This window comes from Mustela erminea, chromosome 5, assembly GCF_009829155.1.
Source record: "Mustela erminea isolate mMusErm1 chromosome 5, mMusErm1.Pri, whole genome shotgun sequence".
Lineage (NCBI taxonomy): Eukaryota > Metazoa > Chordata > Mammalia > Carnivora > Mustelidae > Mustela > Mustela erminea.
The window spans coordinates 3,705,338-3,720,228 of NC_045618.1; the positions used below are offsets into that span (position 1 = coordinate 3,705,338).

Genomic DNA, 14,891 nt, shown 5'->3' on the forward strand with positions numbered 1-14,891 from the left:
CTGGCCCTCGAGCCGGAGCTGCCTCTCCTGGCAGCCGGGTGGGCGTCTTCAACTGGGCGGCCCGCGGGCCCTTCCAACCCCCTGAACTCCTTTCCCTCCGCAGCTTCTGCCCTCTGCCAAGCCCAGCACCCAGCCTGCCGGGCTCAAAGCCACAGGCCATCTTTATCATTCCGCTCTCCTCTGCAGTCTGTGGGCAAGTCCGGCCAATTCTCTCTCTCCGAGCTCCCCACGGGCCCCCCTGCCTCTCCGCACAGCCCCGATCAAGCCCTTGGTGCCCCTCACGGAGCCGGTCCCGCACGGTCTCTCGGTCCCCTCCTCTCCGATCCACCAGCCAAACAAAGGGTCGTGAGGCCTGTTTCTTAACACGTTGCTCTTGTGCTCAAAAGCCTCCCGAGGCTGGGTGCCGCCTGCAGGCCCGGCCCTGCCTCCCCCATCTGGCAGCCGGGCGCCCCGAACCTGGCCCTGCAGACCTGCCCAGAGCAACACCCCCTCCCACCTTCTCACACCCTTTGTGCCTCACCGCCTGCCACCGCCACCAGCCCAGCGTCTGTGCCCTTCGCAGCCACCTCGTCCCCAAAACCTCCCCGTCCCGGACTCAGGAGGTCCCAAGCTCTCCGGCTCCTCCACCTGCCTCTCGGCCTCACAGTCCGCTGCGTGCGGGGGCTCTTCTGACCATGGCCTCCACTCATGCCAGCCTCGGCCATCCTAGCGCTCCCCCTTCTCCCCAGCAAGACTTCAGGTACCGTGTATACTCCGAAGGCCCCCGAACCTCTCCGTCAGGAACGAGACCTGCAAAGCCCTGCCAACGGAGACATCTGCCGGGATGTCCCTCCACCACCCGAAACGCGACATGTCCCCACATGAACTCCGCGTCATCCCTGCACACCTGCACCTGGGGAGACCCCTGCTGCTTCCCACCTCCAGGCTCTTGCTCAAGCCGTCCCTTCTCCTTGGAGGGCCCTCCACCCCCCTCGTCCATCTGGAAAATGTTCACCCTCCACTGTCATTGCCATTTCAAAAACTGCTAGAGTACTGTCACTAAATCAACGGGGACTCCCCTGACCGCTTCCAGCCCCGGCTCTTCCCTGCGTACAGGCAGACCTTGTGCTCTGGCCCTTGGCTTTACGGAGCCTGCAGACATGGTGTTTTCACACGCTGAAGGTCTGCGGCAGTTCTGCGTCACAAGTCTCTCGGGAAATGCCGTTCCTGTGACGGCATCTGCTCACTTTTGGGCCACGTTCGGGTAATCCTGACGCTATTTCAGACTTTTCCATTATTATATTTGTGATGGTGATCTGGACCGGTGACCTCTGATGTTGCTGCTGTGACCGTATGCGGGCCCCACACACAGCGGCGACTGTCGGGTGTGGTCTGACTGCTCCGCCTCCCTGCAGCCCGCCCTCTCTCTCCCTGTCCTCAGCACACTTCACCGTTGTCGTATTCTAAGAAACTGTCACAGCCACCCCAACCTTCAGCAGCCACCATCCTGATGGGTCAACAGCCAGCGACTTCACAGCAAAGACCCTCCACCAGCAAAAAGATGAGGACTTCCCGAAAGCTCAGATAATAGCAAGTTTTTAGCAAAAAAAAAAAGTATTTCAATATTAAGGTATGAGCGGGCTTTAGACTGTAGATCCCACACTACAGCATCGTGTAAATGTAACTTCTAGATGCATCAGGAAGCCAAAAACTTGACGGGGCTTGCTGTGCTGTGAAATTTGCTTTATTGCGACCGTCTGGGACCAAACCCGCGCTGTCTCCACGGTGGGCCCTGACTGCCCAACTCCTGTCTGTGGGACAGAATTCCCCCTGTAATCCCTCGGGTTTAACAACCCCAGCATTTTCCCCAAAGCAGGAGTCCGATGTCTTCTTCGACCGTCTCCCCGTCTCCCCCAACTTATCCCTGAGCCCCATCCCCTCCAACCACTCAGAGCCTCTGGAACTCGTCCCTCCACCCCCTCCTCTGCTTGGCTCTGCCTAAGCCATCCGCACACCCTTGCCGGCCCTGCAAAGCCTCCGGACTTGTGTCCCAGCTCCCAGCCCTGACGGTCGCCTTTAAGCCCGTCCTTCCCAGAGCCGACTGCCTTGTTCCCTGACTGAAAATCTTCCCTCAAATGTGAGATAAAGTCCAAATTCCCTTTGCTTAACATACGAAGCTCCCCGTTGTTTGAAACAGAAATGAAGACTATACTTTCCTGTGTGACCCTGAGTAAGTTACTTAACCTCTCGGGCTGGATTCCTCACCCCATGAAACAAGGAAAGAGGAGTAGCTCCCTCAGGGGCAGGTGGCCCTACAATACGATGACAGGAAGGGGAGGATCTTCAACACCAAAGGGCTCCCTTCAGTGCCTCGGTGTTCTCCAACACACGTAAGAACGGCCCGGGCTTCTGGATATGGTAATGTTTTAATAAGACACCAAACACTAACTCCTTTAGAGTGTACCATTTATATTAAATAGAAGCACAGGAGAAAGGTAGTGGACCAGGTGTGCGGGAGGAGGGATCAGACCCCATGCTGGAAGGAAGGGCCTCACCTGATTTAATCCCAACTTTCTGCCTCACTCTCCACAGGAATAAACCACCTACGTCTGTGGCAGTACATGAAATACCACGGGTCCTCCCCCTTAAACTAAATGCAGGCATCTCCTCTGTCATCTCTGAGTGATGGGACGTGGGTGGCCGACCCTTCGGCATAAGGCTAAGGTCACTAAGCGATTCCGTACCTCTCTCAGGTAGTGCGTCATGAACCCGTCAATGACTCCGTCCTGTTCCAGGCCTATGATGAGGCTCACCACGCTGGTGAATCCAAACACCGCATACACTAGAGCAAAGGAAGAAGCCGTTATTTATGTCTTTATCTCTCTGCCAAGTTAGCTCTACACCCACTGTGGGGCTTGAACCCAGAATCCCCGAGATCAAGAGTCAACACGCTCCATGCCTGAGCCAGCCAGGTGCCCCAAGAAAGAGTTTAAAAAGCAGCAGCTCGGGAGACAATGACGTAGAGCTTGGCATTCACCGAAAACAGTGACTTGGGCTTCATCTTTTCCAGAAGACGCTGCGGGCACCATCAAGAGGGACTAGCAGAAGGCCCTCCTGCGCAGAAGGACCCTCGCCCTTGTCATGGATCTCCACGTCATTGCCAGAGAGCTCTCTGAGGGGACACGCCCCGGGGGGACAGAATCACACACTCACCCGCTAACTCTGTGCCACGGGAGCCTACCCGGCCACCCCGTCCAACCTCCACAACCTCCCAGTGGCCGCCGTGCGCCACACCCGCATCCCCCCTGCAGCCGGCTGGCCCCGTGCTCGCCTGTTCCACACTGAAGAGCCCGAAGACTCTGGACAGTGACCGACGGGCAAGTTGGAAGAAGAAAGGCCGCTGATTTTTTAAATGGGTCCAAGACGGCCCACTGAATGTGAAACAAGCCAAGCCACAGCATCTCAGGAGACTCTCACTCAGGTTGTGAGAATCTCCTAAATGGCCCACGAGCTCCCAGCAGCAACCAGCTACGGAACGAGCCCTTTACACGGCAAGGGGTCAAACTTAGCGCATGTTAGTTTATCGGCAAGGCCGCGTTTTCAAGCTGTATCCCATCACAAGCCACGTGGCGGGCACAGGCAGGACAAGAATTCGAAGGTGGACAGAAGAACAGCCATGACAGAATGAGGGTTCTTCCCAGAGAGGGGGAGCCGGCCTCGCCAAGTCCGCAGCCGGGGCCGCGGCGCCCACATCCTCTCCAGGCTGCAAGGCCCACGCGTGCGCCCTGCCCCGCAGACCCGGCCTCCCCGTGCGCCCCCGGGCCTGTGCCCCAGATCATGCTGTCAGGATCAGCCACCAAATGTCCCCCCGAAAGAAAGCACCCGCATCGGATCACTGAGGCCGACGGGGGTGTCCCGTGCTGGGTCTGAGGCGACCAGCCCAGCCCCAGGGATGCAGTGTGCTCAGGCTGGGACACAGACAAGACCAGACGGCTGCGGGCAGCGGAGCTAGCGTGCTCGGCCCTGGGGGGCTGGGAGAGACCCAAGTCAGCGAAGCGTGAACTCCACGGATGGTGGGAAGACAGCAGCCGGAGAGCACTCTTGAAAGCTGGGCGGGGGTCAGAGCGCAGGCAGGTGCTGTGCGGCAGGAGAAACGAGGCGGGCCTTGAACTCAGGGCCAGCTCCTCTACCCCCTGGTCGTCCAACCTCAGACAAGTCACGTCATTCACCCAAGCCTCGGGGTCTTTTACACGCAAGCTGGGAGGAATTCGTTACTTACAATGCTTTCCCTCCCCACCTTTGCCAAGACCCACGGTGGGCAGAGAATATTCCCCATATGCCACTGATGATGGATGCAGCCACACGACGTGGTTTGGCCAGTGGAATGTGCATGCAAGTGGCAATGGCCACGTCCCCATCTCCTCTGCCATGAGAAAGGCCCACCGTGGGGAGCTGCTGGTCCAAGAACAAGGAGACACGTGGGGCAGCTCTGGACATGGCCCACAGCCTGACGCACAGCAGTACCAGCCGATGGGCAGACCCATGAGCACGGACACTAAATGTTTACACCCAGGACTGGAAACACCTGGAGTGTCCGTCCATGGACAAATGGATAAAGAAGATACGTGTACACACAGTGGAGTATTACTGAGCCGTAAGAAAGGAGGAGGGAAGTCCTGCCGTTTCCAACCACCTGGTGGACTTGGAGGGCGTTACGCTAAGTGAGAGGAGCCAGCAGAGAAGGACCGAGGCTGTATGGTCTCCCTCACGGACGTGGAACCCGAGCAAGCTGAGCTCACGGGAGCAGAGGCTGGAATAGTGCTTGAGGGGCTGGCGAGGGGGAGACATGGGGCAATGCTGGTCGAGGGGTACAGACCCACAGTGACAAGATGAGTAAGTGGTCAGCGCGGCGACGGTGGTGAACGAGGCCGCACTGTACACTCAGTGTTCCCACCGCAGGCCATAAAAGGTAATGATGTGATGTGAGGGACCCTACGGTGAACGACCTTGTCGGGGTCACCGTCTCACGGTGTGGCCATGTGTCACACCATCCCAGGGTAACCCTTACACCCGCCCTGTGTCGGATGTCAAGTGTGTCTCAGCAAAGCGGCGGAAACATGGGGAACGTCTGTTGCTGCTGCAGGACACCGAGGTCTGGGGGGGGTCTGACCTGCAGCCTCACTATTGAAGACTCGGAACCAGGGAAGGCCCAGCCCAGCTCCCAGCAGGTTAAGCGCTTGAAGGCAGGGACGGCTTTGCCGGAAGCAGCATGGGGCAAAGAGGAGCCTGGCTTCTGGGGTCAGTGACGTTCTCACTGCATGACCTTGACCACCTGTCTCAGCGGCCCCGAGCCAGCTTCTTCATCTGTAAGTGGAGAGGACTTGTCGCAGGGATTAAATAAGCTAATACGGCCCCAGCGCTCGGGGCCACACCAGGCACATAGTAAGTGCTGGATCGGGGTGTTTTTATTTATGTAATATACATGTGTATTTTTCAGGCACTGCTTAAATATTCGACTAATATCACTGAATGCAGCAGCCCCCATGGGGAGCGTTATTTCCTCATCATGCAAACGTATGGACCAAGACACTGTGCAGCTCAGCTCCATGCCAGGCGGAGGGAGCGGCAGAAGCGAGGCAAAGGCAGGAAGCCTGGGAAGGAGCTACTGCAAGAGTCAAGGGCAGAGGTCAGAGCACGGCTGGGGGTGGGGGCAAGGAACAGAGGCGCCTCCTGCCTGGCGCTGGCATTGACCTTCTGCCATGATCCCCGCTGGGGAAGGGCGGGGTCCACGGCCCAGAGGAGGTGTTCGTCTAGAGGGGAGGACTGTTGCCCTGAAACACTCCTGCTTCCTGCCACTTCCCCATGGGGCTCAGGGTACTGGAAGCAGACGACTTCTTCATGGGGGGACATGAGGAAGGTGAAGGCCAAACGCTGCGCTGTGAGGGGGACACCAGCCACCTCCCTCCCGCGGAGACGTACCATAGAACAGTGGGTCCCGGGGTGGTTTTCTTTTGACCAGGACACGAGCCAGCACGGCCACCAGGAGCAAGATGAGGGCAGCAACCCCCACGATTGTCCAGGAACTGCAACAACCAGAACAGGGAGGCGGTCACTTATCGAAATAAACATGTGGATGCGTGGAATTTCCTGGCTGTGAATGCTCTCGCCCCCACGTCTGCCTCTGCCTCCAGCTCCAGTGCCGCAGGCTGAGCTGGGTGCACCTGCAGCCTTCTGGCCCCTGCGGGCCACCCGTGCGACTTTCACGGACTGGAAGCACCAGTTCCTCACTCGTCCTAGCCTGTGCACCTTCACCCTCCCCGCCATCCCACGCCCCCTGAAGACGGTCCCTGCCCCACCCCCCCAGCTCACCCCTGCACCTCCAAATCCTGTTCCCCGGTGACTGACAGGCCTAACCGCTGCATCTGTCGCCTCTCTCAGGGCCGGAAACCCTCGGGCTGCACTCCAGGGAGCACAGAGGAGTCTCAGCTACACACACCTTCCAGAAAGACCAGGAGGAAGGGCCCCAGGCCACGTGTATAATCAAAGGGACCAAAGAATAAGGCCAATCCAAGGAGGGAGGAGTTCGGGCCAGAGCTGCGGCCCAAAGGAAGGAAGCCAGCTCCCCACACCAGGGCCAGCAAGCCAGAGTCCAACCCCACACCCGGAAGGTAAGCTGAGGCTGAGGTGGGCACAAAAGACATGGTACCAAGGAGACCAGGGTCCAAGGCCCCTTCCCCATGGGGCAGCCCTTGGGTGTAAGGCTTGGTTGAGTTAGCAGTCAAGACACCTGGAGTCTAGGACCCCCTTTGCCACTTGAGCGACCTGAGAAAGCCATGTCATTTCATCACCTGCTTATAACTCACTTTAAAACACATTAAGGGTAAAATGTATTATGTACCCATGTGGGCCAGGCACTGTGGATGAATGGAGGCCATCCATCCCTGTCTCCGTGGACTCTGAGCGCTCTCACCCAGGAGGTCACCTCCAGTCCTGCAGAGATGCGCTCTCTCTCACCCCCCGGCACCCAGCAGGGCTGGCAGGGCTAGACACAGGATCACGTGGCCCTCTCCAATGGCCCTCTGCACCATGGCCTCCTCAGCTGAAACCCCGTCCACACCACCACAGCCCAGGAGCATCTTTTGGATCACCTTTGCTATATGCCCCTGGGGCTTCTGGAAAGTACCTTCCTCAGTCACAGCTTCCACCAGGACCCAACAATACCTACCAACAGCTGAAGGGCAAACTCATGCTAAAGCTCGCTCCACCCGCCCCCCTGCAGCTGGAATGGGTGTTAGAAACCTGCCCCCAGCATAAGAAAGCTCAGTGGGGAAGTGGGAAGCGAGCCACCCAGGCTGCAGGTTAAATGGGCCCCCAGCGAGACTGGTCGCAGTGCAGGAGAGCTGTATCCCCAGCACCTGCCCCCAGGCCCACACAGAGTCAGGGAATGGGCTCTGGGCCTCAGGAACACCCAGATTTCCAAATGCTGTCCTCCACCTACAGCATCAGAGTCCGTTGGGTTGGGGCAAGGGAATATGCAGCTTTTTTTCAAGATTCCTGGATGAGTATGACAAAGTCCGCCTGGGAACTCCTGTCAGGGTGTATAGGAATTAATGAATGGATGAAGGAGGGAAAGAGGGGAGAAGAAGCCAACAAGGAGAAACGGATGGATGGACGGATGGCGGATAATGAACGAATGGACGGATGGTGGATGGCGGGTGGTGGATGGATGGACGGACGGACGGACGGATGGATGGTGGATGGATGGATGTATGGATAGATGGATAAGAGATGGTGGATGGTGGATGGACGGATGGATAGATGGATAAGAGATGGTGGATGGATGATGAATGGTGGATAGTGAATGGACGGATGGATGGACGATGGACGGACGGATGGATGGATGGATGGACGGATGGATGGTGGATGGACGGATGGATGGACGATGGACAGACGGACGGATGGATGGATGGATGGACGGATGGATGGTGGATGGACGGATGGATGGACGATGGACGGACGGACGGATGGATGGATGGATGGACGGATGGATGGTGGATGGACGGATGGATAGATGGATAAGAGATGGTGGATGGATGATGAATGGTGGATAGTGAATGGACGGATGGATGGACCACGGATGGACCACGGATGGACCACAGATGGATGGATGGTGGTTGCATGGATGGATGGATGATGGATGGCGAATGATGGATGATGGGACGGACGGATGACAGATGACAGAAGGATGACACACTTCTATGATAAGAATGAGGATGACTGTGTCAATGTCCAGGTAGGATGCTGAAGCAGGAAATTTCTAGTGGTGCACATCCGTGGCTCTTCCTGTAGGGATAAGCCAAAGAGCAAAGGATGGAGGAGGAAGCTGATGTGGGTCAGGAACATGATGCTGGACTGAAGCATCCCGTGAGAAGCGAAGAGGTCCGGTGTGCTATGTAAGCTGACAAGCACTTTAATCACAGCCCGAGGCAGGTGGTGGCCAGGAAATGGCCCCCATCCCTGCTCCTACAAGGACCTACGCATTGTCGCACAGCGGGTGCCCTCGGGGGAGTGTGAGGGTCGCGTAAACTGCACTCTCACAACTGCCACCTGGCAGAGGAGCAAGGAGCAAAGAGAAACTGGGGCCGCAGATTCCGGGCATATCCCAGGGACCACCAAGTGCATGACCAGCTCAGAACTGAGAGAGAAGGATCCGGCAGGACTTGGTGGTGGCGGGGGCTGCTGAGACACAACAAAGGGTGGAAACTTTGCTAGTCTTGGACTGGGGGCAAGGGGGGGTTACTGATGCCCTTCCATGAAGGGTACATGTATGGGTGCGCATGAGAAGAGAGATAAAGTGTGTGTGTGTGTGTCACAGACAGATGATGAGACTAACGGATCCTAACTCTTTCCTGACTCCATAACCTGCCTTACTTTTTCTGGTTTTCAGCCTTTCATAAACGGCCTGCTGGGAAGGAAGCTTCAACTAATCCAGCGGATTCGAACCTGACCGCATGCCCGCTACGCACAAGGCCCCGGGCTGGGCCAGACGACGCGACGGTGAGCTGTGGCCTGGGAAGGTGAGTTCTGACCACAGCCAGAGAATTCCGTGGGAGAAGCGCAATCCCAGGGGGCCAGGTAGACAGAGAGATCCTGTGTGCTTGGAGGGAGGGTCTGGAAAACGCGGAGGTGGCATGGTACCTGAGGCTATCAAACCAGGGATGGCTTCCACAGTCAGGTCGGGGAGGAAGTCCTCCCAGTCAGAGGCGAGAGCATGAACCAGGGCAAGGAGGCAAGGGCTGGGGCAGAGAAGCTCCTGGGGGAGGCTTGGCAGGCCTGGGGTGGGGAACCGCAGGGAGGAAACAGATGTTAGCCCAGGCCTGGGGCCAGTGTGGAAGGGGACAGAGGGGTGGGGCGGAGTGGAGGAAGAGGCCAGAGGAGCCAGAGGTCACTGGGATTCTACCCTGCAGGGGGCTGGGAAGAATGACTGGAACCAATTATTCAAAACTCTGCAGGGCTTAGCGATGTGCTCAATACTACACGGCAATACATAATTCAGTGTGTGCTTAGTAAATGCCGTCACCATCCTGCCAGGGGCTGAGGCCAGAATCTCAGAGTCATCCCCAAACCCTCTCCAGGACATGCAGACCTTCAGTAAGCAGCACTGCTCTCCCGCCCAGATACCCTGCACCCAGCCGCCGCACCCCTCTCCTCCCTCTGCTCCCTGTTCCCCTACCTGGAAGGCTCTGTCCCCAACTCTTCCCATGCCCACCTCCTGCACCTCAAACCTCCTCCTCCAAGAAGCCTCCCCTGACCACCAGTCACCTTCCCAGTCACTCATGTCACCCCATTTTTTGATGTCCTTTTCAACACCCACTTCCCTAACCTTTCCTAGCTTGTCCATAGCTATATCCCCAACACCTGGAACAGCGTCAAGCACAGAATATGTCCTCAATAAATATTTGCTGCACTGCGCACAATGCCACTGTGGACGCTGTATTCACAGACATGTGACATCTGCTGCCCGGAGCTGCAGCTCCCAGGAGATGTACCCCGAGACGGGGTCAGACCAAGGGCAGTCACGGCCAATGTCCAGGCAGTGCTCCGTATGGATGGGGGCCATCTGGATAAGGCTGTCAGCAAGTGGTAGCCCCAGCAGAGAGAGAGAAGGGGGTAGGAAGTCACCACCCTGGAGGCAGACCCTTATCCCCAGCTCAAGGACTGGAGGGGGGTTGCCACGTGCAGACTGATGCAATTTCCTCAGCACCAACTGCTGGGGGAAACCTAACAGGTTAACTTCTTCGACCCCACGGACAGCAGGGAACACCAGCAGGCACGGAGGCCTGGCACCTCTCCCACCATCCGGGCAGGCCCGCAGCTGCCTGGTGCCGGGTGGCATAGCCCGGGATCCCTCACACCAGACTGAGGCGGGGCTTTGAACCAACCCATCTGTGGCCTGTCAGCCCCACCCATTTCCTTGGCCTTGAACGGCTCGGCCTCCCTTACCCCGCGCCTCTACACAAAACGGTCTCTTTGGATCCTGACAATAGGGAACAAATATAGGCCATTTCACAGACCAGAAAACTGAGGCCACGCCACACGGGTCGTGCCAAAAGCACGCCTAGAACCCGGGTCTTTGCTTGTCGGCCCGGGGCTATTCCTGCTAGTCATTCACAACAGTTTCTAAAATTAATAGGAAACGAGAAGTATGTGCGTGCCCATACATGGAAACGTCCCTGTGAAATGCGAAACGAACCCGGCACAACCCGAGGGAACACGGCCACGCTCGCAGCTGGCGGCGTCTGTGCCCCCACACCCCGGCCCCTGGGCTCAAGGGCAGGGGCATGGCCTCGTTGACCTCCGTCACCCCGGACACCCGGGCCGGCGCGCGCGCGCCCCGCACTGGGCTCCAGAACCGCACCGAACGGCCGGGACGCCCGCCCGAGCCCAGCTCCCCGCCCCCGCCCCGGGCCCGCGCGCCCCCCTCGCGCCTCCCCTCCCCCGGCCCGGAGGGGGAGGCCCCGCAGGCCGCCGGCCCAAGCCCTGCGGTTGGCGGCTCGAGCCCCATCGGAAAAGTTGCCGGGGGCTCGCGCGGCGCCGAGGCCACTTGGCCGCCCACCCCCGGCCCCGGCGCCGCCCCCCGCCGCGCGCGCCCACTCACTCGTGCTGGGCCGCCAGGTGGTTGAAGACATAGGTGACCGGGATGGCCGAGAGGGACAGCACGAAGACCCCGGTGGCCGCAGAGGCACTCATCGCCGCCGCCGCGCCGCTCGCCCTTCAGCGCATCCCGCGCGGCGCCCCGCCCCAGCTTCCGGCAGCGCCCGCGCCCCTCGGCCGTGCCCTTCGGGGCGTCCCGCGCCGCGCCGCGCCCTCAGCAGCGCCCCCTCGGCGCATCGGCCCGCAGCAGCCCGGGAGCGCAGCGCCGCGGTGCGGTCCCGGGGGGCGCCCTGGCCGCGCCCCGGCCGGGGAGCGGCGACAGTCCGCGGCGCGGGACAGGTGTCCCGGGGGCGCGCGCTCTGCGGGAAGGCGGCGGCGGCTTGGGAGGCGGGCACGGCCGGCCGCGGATCCTCGACGACCTGGAGAGGCTCTGGGCCGCGCTGCGGGCGGCGGGGGTGGGGCGGGGGGTGGAGTCACACCCGCGGGCGTCGGAGCGGGAAGGGCCGCGCGAGATCATCCACGTGGGGAGCCCTAGGCCGGGGGGACGGGAGGGACGATGATCCCGAAACCGTGGATCGTCCCCGCGAGCAGCCGACAGCGGGCAGCAGGCACAGCTCTGTGCAGAGAACCGGGTCAAACCCGGGCTGCTCGCGCGCGTGCCGCTGACCTTGATCAAGTTACTTAGCTCTTTGGTCTTTTCCCTTCTCTGTCCAATGGGAATAGCGCGCACAGCGCAGGAGGCGATGAACTGAGCCGCTGTGTGCGGATTGACACCTCCCCCCGCCCCCCGCGCGCCGCTCGGAACACCGGGGTCTCCTGCAATTCCCGTTTCTGGGGGTTGAAACTCACCCTGGGGAGAAACGCTGTGATTTGAGACCAGGTAGCGTTCCGGAGGCCGGACTTCTGCGGGACCGGAGGCGCGGGTCCCTGCGCGGGGAACGAGGACCGGGAGGCGAGGGCCGGGGGCTCAGACCGCCGTCAGACAGTCAGACGGGCACCAACTATGCCCGAGGCTGCTTGACCGTGCTGGGGGCGAGGTCTCAGAACCCCTAGGCCTCAGCCTGGCACGGTCTGCTGTACCAGGAAAGCGGAGGACAACGAGTTCCAGACAGACAGCAGCCCGGGCGACCCGGAGAGGGGAGCGGTACTCAGTACTAAGGCGGCAGCGGCCCAGGGCCTGAGGGCATCGTTCGGCTCCTTTTAGAGAGGACTGAGATGAGCCACAGAAAGGCCGTAACCTACCCCTCTGGGGTCACTGCACTTTCCCAAGCCAGCTCTCCTGATCGCCTACCTGGGTGCTCCCGGGAGGCTGGGGTCTAACTCTGAGGAGGTAATGATAAAACCTTGGTCCAAATCGTGACACAGCCAAAGTTTTCCCCAAGAGACATCCGTACCTCTGACCGGGCTGTCACCCTCCCTCACAACTACTCCGAGTGCTTGTCACTGTCCTTAAACTCTCTCTTCCTCCAGACAACAAACCCCTCTGAGCCCCCCACTCTCCTCCTAGCCCTTCCCTGAGGCCAGCCGAGCCCCTCCCTCACCACCCAAACCCGATACATGCGTTTTACCTTCTCTCTTATACCTTGAACCCCTCTGACTGCCCTGGGTCCCTCCCCTCAACCTAGGCACACGCAGGACTACATCCCAGTGTAGACATGGCTCCCTGGGCCAGCGGCTCCTCTGTTAGCCGCCTTCTCTCCTTTCTCACGCACGCTCCGATTTAATGCCCGAGCTCCGCTGAGAGATCCCAAATTACGGTCCTCCTGCTGGCATCTCCCCTCAGCGCTGCTGCATGGCACCCCACGGACTCATCCCAGTCAACATGGCCAAAATGGATTTCCTCATCGGCCATGAGACCAGCTTCCTCTCATCTGGTGGCCACCACCCCTCACCCGACAGGCCAAGCCAGACACCTGGGAATGCACCTCAGTTCTGGCCGATCCCCCTTCCTCTGGTTTTGGCAGCACTGCCGGCGCTCCTTTCCAAATACTTCTCAAGTCTGCGCCCCCACCGTCTGTCCGGGTCTGTCTCCCGGGTCCTACCCCTTCCCTCGTCTCTCCGGCTCTGATCCTGCTAATTCTAGAAGACCTCACCTGACCCCCACCCTGGGCCTTCCTCCCCCTGCATCAAGCTTTGCTTTCTTCAGAGCGCTTCCACTCTTCCAGATTAACTTGCTTACGTGTCTGCTTTCTGTTCTGTGTCTCTCTCTCCATTATGACGTAAGCTCGGCAAGGTCAGGAACGCACCCGTCGTGTTTATGGTTCTATTCCTATCATTTCTATTAGCAGAAGAGGTGCTCGAGAAATCTTTGTTCAGTGAATGAATGCTCAAGTCAGCATTGTGCATTGGAAATATGTGAGCCGCATGTGTAATCTTAATTTTTTTTTTTTTTAGGTAAACTCTATATTCAACATAAGGCTTGAACTGAAGACCCCGAGGTCAAGAGTCACATGCTCCACCAACCGAGCCAGCCAGGTGCCCCTGTAATCTTAAATTTTCTAGCAGCCACATTACAAAAGAAGAAGGACGCAGGTGAAATTATTTTTCATGGTATAGTCTATTGAAGCCATATGTCCAAAAGATTATTGTTTCAACAAGTCATCAGTGTCAAAGATATTAAGATATTTTATACTAAGTCTTTCAAATTTCATGTATTTTACACATAACAGTATATTCTGTTTCAGACTAGTCACATTTCAAGCACTCAACGGCCACATGTGGCAAGTGGCATCTATACCAGAATCATGGTTCTAGAACTTTCTCCCCCTCTCGTACTGTCCTGGCTTCAGCTGTGCTCTCTGCTGGCTACTGTCAAGAATGGGTGTGATATTAAATCACTTATAAGCTTATTCAAGTGTCCTCAGAGAGTCTACCATGTTTCTAGCATTGTTCTAAGACATGGTCATGCATAGATGAATTATAAACACATCTTCCCAAGAAGGCCACAATCTGGTGCGAGAAAGGGATATGTAAACAATTACCATAAAAGGCGTCAAAGATGTATGTACAGCTTGTTAGAGAAACCACCGGTTCTGTCTGGAGGAGTCAAGAAAAGCTACGAGGAGGAGGTGAGGCTTGCGCCCAGACTCGAAGAGCAAGTAGAAGCTGGCCAAGCAGACCAGGAATGGGTGGGGCTTCCCAGGCAGTGGAGACAGCACACGTGATGGCAGAAATGGGTGGGCACATGCCACGGGATGAACTTCAAGTCACTTGCTTTGCTTGAAAATACCAGGATGTCATGCACAAAGGGGCTGGCAGGAGGTGAAGCTGGACAGGTGACCCAGGACTCGATCTCGGATCAAGTGCAGGGAGCATGTAAGGTTCATGAGTGGGAGAGAGTACCATCTTCAAAGCCCCGCCTGGCAGCTGGTGGGGACCACGGTTTAGAAAGAGGAGAGACAGGAGGCAGGAAGACCAACTAGGAAGCTAGGACAGTGGTCCAGCGACAGATTATGAGGACACGAACCAAGGAAGTTCGAGAAAGAAAAGGGTCTGGAGAGGGATCGTAAGGGGAAAAAGTTGGGAGGCGGGGACTGAGCACAGGTTTGGTTTCAGACACGTGGGGCTGCCAGTGCCCATGGAGTTCCTGGGAGGAATGGTCTCATTGGCAACTGGGGATACCAGCCTGTGGCATCAAGAGAGGTACAAATGACAGATATAGATCTGGGGAGTCAGGAGCCTGGAGATGTAGCTGAATATCAAGGAGATGAATTCCCTGTCCCAGGAAGAGGTTAGAGACAAAAAGAATTGTAACAGAC

General features: G+C 58.2%; 1 protein-coding gene across 4 annotated transcripts in view; it reads right to left on the reverse strand.

The window, feature by feature from the left end:
• TM6SF1 (transmembrane 6 superfamily member 1) overlaps positions 1–11,335 on the reverse strand; it is a 29,766-nt gene extending 18,431 nt beyond the window's left edge. For 3 of the 4 annotated variants that reach the window (XM_032341966.1, XM_032341965.1, XM_032341969.1), the window contains exons 1-3: positions 11,138–11,335; positions 5,959–6,062; positions 2,724–2,821 (exon numbers count right to left, since the gene is read on the reverse strand). In XM_032341966.1, the coding sequence (XP_032197857.1) occupies positions 2,724–2,821; positions 5,959–6,062; positions 11,138–11,229 (294 nt within the window). In that variant the 5' untranslated portion in view covers positions 11,230–11,335. Of the gene's footprint in view, positions 1–2,723; positions 2,822–5,958; positions 6,063–11,137 lie in introns of those variants that run through there. The other variant, XM_032341967.1, reaches the window with a different exon arrangement.
• Between the last annotated feature and the right edge of the window lie 3,556 nt (positions 11,336–14,891).